The sequence below is a fragment of the Mustelus asterias genome, chromosome 10 (assembly GCF_964213995.1).
Source record: "Mustelus asterias chromosome 10, sMusAst1.hap1.1, whole genome shotgun sequence".
Lineage (NCBI taxonomy): Eukaryota > Metazoa > Chordata > Chondrichthyes > Carcharhiniformes > Triakidae > Mustelus > Mustelus asterias.
In genome coordinates, this window is record NC_135810.1 from 86623115 (window position 1) to 86629114 (window position 6000).

At 37.8% G+C, this 6000-nt stretch overlaps 1 protein-coding gene across 2 annotated transcripts in view; it reads left to right on the plus strand.

The window, feature by feature from the left end:
- The window catches only part of LOC144500065 (fibroblast growth factor 9), an 82038-nt gene extending 77279 nt beyond the window's left edge, over positions 1-4759 (plus strand). The window contains exon 4 of one of the 2 annotated variants that reach the window (XM_078222836.1): positions 4072-4759. In XM_078222836.1, the coding sequence (XP_078078962.1) occupies positions 4072-4317 (246 nt within the window). In that variant the 3' untranslated portion in view covers positions 4318-4759. The remainder of the gene's footprint in view (positions 1-4071) is intronic. The other variant, XM_078222837.1, reaches the window with a different exon arrangement.
- Positions 4760-6000: the final 1241 nt, after the last annotated feature.

Here is a 6000-nt window from a genome sequence, read left to right on the forward strand (position 1 = left end):
TTTCATGTTTACTCGAAATGTTTTCTCCCAATGCAGGAATCCAGCAGATTATGTTTCCATTAAAACTGAGATATATGCTTCCAGTGAGAATTACTTCCATGCCTCTTGTCATGTATTCCGTTCCCTGCAGAGAGTACAGAAACTTGATTTAAATTAGTCTCATGTTTCCTGTAGAGCTACAAGCAAGCACACAGCACTTGACCTCTGTTTTACAATTGAAGTTTTTAAAAAAATCAGTTAATCAGGACCAATCCTCTCTAGGGATAAGCTGAGATAGCAAAGAATGAATGAATAAATTGAGCAAACGCTACGCATTTTATAACCTGACTGAGATAACTGGATGTTTCTCTTCAGTTAAGAAGAAGCAGGGTATAGTTTTGAGCAGTGACTTGGATTAATATATTTGGAGTAATGTATTACAGTGCTATGTGGAAGCATTTCACACACCACTTTTAAAATATTTTGATAAGATACATGCTTACATAGACATAGCTCATTTGACTTATCTCATCTTTCCCATCCATAAAATTATAGCATAGAACCAATAAATGAAGTTCCATTTGGCACCTGACAAACTATACACCTAGATTGAGTCCATGTTGCATCCAAATGATTCATGAGTTTCCATCTCCATTATTCAATCTGGAGGTTTATTCCATGTATCAGGCACTCTGTACAGAATAGCTCCTTGACATTAATGTGTCTTATTCTAATTCAAACCTACTCTCATGGTTTAATTTAATGTAATGTTCTGGATTTCTCATTTCTCATTTCAAATTTGAAAATCCCAGCTTTCTTCAGTCTAACTTCTTCCTCAATAAGATCAGGTTTTGTGGTTTACAAACTTCATGGTGATTGAGGGTCAATAAAATATAGGCTGCTTATTTTGCTTTGCGGTATTAACCCTATAAGTCATGAATCTGCAAACGTTAGTTCTACCAGTAAGGCTGGGATTCTCCGACCTCGTCCGTGGTTGGGATTCTCCGATCCCACTGCTGTGAATGAGATTTGGTTGAGCGCCAAATTCTCTGTTCTCGCTGGCAGCGGTGGTGGGGTGGAATGACATCGATGAATTCTGGCCTAAGTATACAAAAATGGAATGAAAGGACTACCCTAATGTGAGGCCCGATAATGAATATTTTTCTGTAAAATACATGCCATATAAAATGTTTTACTCAATTTTTCTCCCTGCGTTCCTTAAAACAATGATGAATTCTAGCTGCTGAGTCTCACAGGCACCAGACACCATCTGGATCTTCGTGTAAGCATATCATTCTAACCCTGAACATTAGCTTCCATCACTCCCTGCTGTTGTTTTCTCTTGGGAAATGAGACTTGGGAAATAGGAACAGGAATAGGCCATTCGGTCCATCATGCCTGCTCCACCATTCAACCAGATCATGGCTGATTGTCCACTTCCATGCCGTTTCTTCCTACTATCCCCATATCTGTAATGCCATTGACATCTACAAATCTTTTGATTTCTATTTTGAACATGCTCAATGATTGATCTTCCACAAACCCCTGTGCAGAGAAGACCAAAGATTCACCACCCTCAGTAAAGACAGTCCTCCTCATCTCTATCTTAATCTGAGACTATGCCCCCTGGTTCTAGACTCACCAGCCAAGGGAAACATCCTATCCACATCTACACTGTTACGCCCAGTAAGACCTGGCAAGGATTGTCAGAATTGCAGAAACATGGCAAAGATTAACAAACCACAAGCCAAACATGGAATAATCAGTTTGCAAAAATAGTTGATGCTATTGACCTCTTAAAACAAAGTACAAATGCATAGTTTATAGATAAGAGAAGATGAGACAGTTGGAAACCTTATTCAAGAATATCATTTTATCTGATCCATATTAATTTCTTCACAGCAAATCAAAAAAATCATATTCATGTTTTTAAATAGTTTGAATTGTGCCTTACCATCTTGATGCATTTTCATACTTTCTTGTTGCTTGGGATTTCCTACACACTGTAAAATCCCAGTTCAGAGCTCATCGACAGTTACATGCCCATGATTAACAATTCCTTACCATCAATAAATGTATGAATAAAACCATGTTTACATTGTCAGAAGCTCTCGATTAACAGTTGTGAAATGAACACCAATAAGCTTCGTGCCTCAATGTTCACCATTTCCTTCTCTTGTTAGCTCCCAAATCAGGATGCTGATGAACTATGAGTTAATTGCTAAATGAAGCAGTGTTCCACAGTTTTAGATTTAGTGGCAGCATGTGAGATCTCTGAAAATGTGGCCCTCAGGTTAGGGTTGCCAACTGTGATTAAATGTAATTCTGGAGGTTTCATCTCATGACTTGCTCCAGACATTTGTCAGCCAACACGTCCATCTTTGTGTCTTCTGACGCAAACTGGAAAATAAAAGGCTCATTACCCAATTGGATGATGCTTGGCTGTCAACCAAACAGCCTTTCCCATCCACCCCTCAATTTTCAATATTTATATATCTGGTGAAAATAAATATTCAAAGAAAATGACAAAAAAGCATTAATTTTTAATGTGTCGATGATTTTTCTCCACAGCAGTGTCCGGAGATTAATCCCCAATTCCTGGAGACTCCAGGTCAATCCAGGAAGTTTGGCAATCCTACCTCAGGTGCTGACAGGTCTGAGAGGTTAGGTTCTTAATATTGCATTAAGTAATGGAGCATTTGTTAATAACAGCAGCCTTAAACGTGCTTTCGGTAATCCATAATCTAAAAGCAGGGACAAGACTTTTTGGTTCTGCAGAGGTCAGAAACAAAGGCAGACTGAGCCCAAAAGTGAAGTTGAAGATCCTATTTCTGGTGTCAGGAGTTTGGGGCCCAGCTGGGCTGCCCTCCACCATGTGGCAACCAGCCAATTAGATTCATTAACAGCCTGGGGGCAGAAATTTTGTGCCCCCCAGGAGCTATTGACCAATCGGGTGTTTGACAGTTTTCCATTGCAGACAGTGCCATCTGGAACGATGGTAGCTGCCAGCAATGCACCCACCAGAGACCAGGATCAGTGAGAGACCCAGGACACAGGTGAGTGAGGGCAGGGTGTTTTAAAAGTCATTTGAGCTCAATATAACATTGGACATTTTTGAGTTGTCCTTTGAGAGGAGGGCTTTGCCTGCAGTCATTTCAATTTCCATAAAATGGTGCGGCAATAACCAATTTTTACCACTTCAGTATAAGTGTTTAAGTTACAAATTGCACAATAGATTTGAAAAAAGTAGTTCAGTGAATGCAATAGCTGTGAATGTAATGGACACTGTCGGAGGATATATTTCTTTTTAATAATTGAACTTCAAGTACAGGTTAATTTGTTCAGGTGTCCATTTTCCCTTGAAATAAAATGATTATCATGATTTATTTAGCATAACAAGAAATAAGAGGTTATTGATATCATTATTCTATCACCAGCTATTTAAATGTTACATATGTCTGTCTTTCATTTTCATTACTACAATGCTTACAATGATTTCATTATAATTTTAGCAATTTACAGGATCATGTTATCATTCAACTCCAGATTGACCCTGTTGCAAATTCTGCTCAGAGGGCCAAACATGCTCATGATGGTATCTATTATTCCACTCTATATAGAAGGAGGCAGGACTATACAAACTATAAATAAACTAAAATAAAGCATAGCACTTTAGTTTGTTACTGTTGTCTGAAATTGCTTGAGTGTACCATTTAGGAGAACATAATTTAAGTAAAACTTTTATTTGTTTTTGCAAAAGAACACCTGATGAATTTGTTATACGCTTATAGATTTTGGGGTTTATTTTTAACTTTACTGTTTGTGAGGTAACCGTCAGAATGGATTTCCCGCCCACTTTAGTACCCACCGAGTTTTGATGACATTTATTTCAATGAGATGAAAATCTGCTGGATTCTACAATGAGTGGGCAATCTGCTTCAACAGGTGATCTTTATGGGAAGATGCTTGAAAAGAGATAACCCGACATATTAATCTTCCCAGTTAATGAGTGCAGATTGTATATTTTGTTAGTTGAAGTAATTTTTACCCTCAACTTCAAAAATTATGTTTTGATTCTATTTTTCTTTCCAGGAGAAATTGACTGCAGAATGTGTTTTCCGGGAGCAGTTTGAAGAAAACTGGTATAATACCTACTCATCGAATGTATATAAGCATGCGGACACTGGAAGACGATACTTTGTCGCATTAAACAAAGATGGAACCCCAAGGGAAGGGACTAGGACTAAAAGGCATCAAAAGTTCACACATTTTTTACCTAGACCAGTGGACCCTGACAAAGTACCTGAATTATACAAGGATGTATTAAACCAAAGTTGATGAAGACAATCCTTAAGCTTGGACCACTGAAAAGCAACCACTATAATGGGTTCAAGTGGTGGGTTCTAAATGATTAGCTGTGTCATCACATCAGCTCTACTGTTGCCAAACTTTGTCGCATGCATTGTGTATGGAGGCTTGGATGGGACACGCTGATTTTGTTCTGCACTTAACGGTTTGTCCTCCCAGAGGTGAGCCTGTGCCCACTCGCTTGGTTGAAAAAAAAATAAATGTGTAAGAGGGAGGAATATAGTGAAATGCCGAGGAGAAAGCTGGCCTGATGCATGCTCCAAGATGGGACACGCTTTACATTTTTTTGATCAGTTCTATTTCGTTGTGTATCAGCCTAGCTGCCATACTTTGATTCGTCAGGATACTGGCTGGTGACATGCTCAAGCCCACGCTGCATTAATAATGGCATGGAGGACTTTAAAAATGATTTAAAAAAAAGAAAAAAAGACAATTCATCCACAGATCAATGGTACTACCCCATAGGGCTTTAAGCAAAGACCTCTTAGTAAAAAAAAACAGAAAAGTTAAATTTATTTATAGAAATTCCAAAGGCAACATTATATTTATTTTATATATTTATTTATTATATAGAGTTTATTTTTAATGAAATATGTACAGGCCAGATAGGCATTTCGGAAGCTTTAGGCTTTGTAAGTGTAAAAATGCCAGTGGCCACTATGAACCTGTGGTAAGTTCATGTGAGTTAATGTAAAGGTGCATGGATATAAAAGGATTCCAGTAACCCCTCTGTTCTGAAAGTGACAATCTCTTTTGTGCCCAAATTATTGTAACACTATGAACAGCACTCATTATATTGAGTATCACTCTTCTGACTGCTTGTTTTATGGCTTTCTTCCTCTTCTCCACCCTTCTCCCCTCGTGGATTAAAGATAAAGTTGGGTCTTCAGAACTTACCTTGTCTCTTTCATATCCAATTCTATCCAATGCAGTTTCACAGTTCTATGTTAATACTGGGTATCTGGCTTATTCTGCATCTCAAAAAATAAGACAACTTTAACTGTTGCTGTTGTATAATTTATTACTAAAAAACTGCAGTCTTGAAATGGATTTTGGTAGTAAAATATCTGGGCCTGTATTCATGGTAAAGTGTTATCAGGATCAGCGTTCCTTTTAGGTATTACGGTTACTAAGAAATTGGGGAACTCTCACAAGAGTAATGGACATTAAATTTAAAAAATCCTATTTCATACTAATTATTGCAAAATAATTCTTAACGTAATTATACTGAAAAAATGTTTCTTTTGGACTGAGAAGTGTGTGACTTTTCCATAGCCTTAGAGGGAATGCTGAAGATTCTTGTGGTATTTTAAGGTCTCTGTATTTAACAACCTTTCTGAATGTTGGCTCTGAACAACCGCAGCTCTGTGGTGCATTAGTTTGGATTCTTCAAGCAACCATTTCTACTGTAGTCACTGGGTAAAAGTAACATTTAAGGGCACAGACAATCACATTTCCAGTGACACCTGAAAGGAATCGCTAGAATTACGATGCTCTTGTCCATTTGCCTCTATATCACTGTGTCCATAACTGAGATTGGTGACAAAGAGCCTGTTACTTCCTTTATCTGCAGGGATGAAATTTGATAGAAAGGTAACATGTCCATTATATTAACTTAGCATTCAACCTATTGTTCAAATGACAAGCACTTAG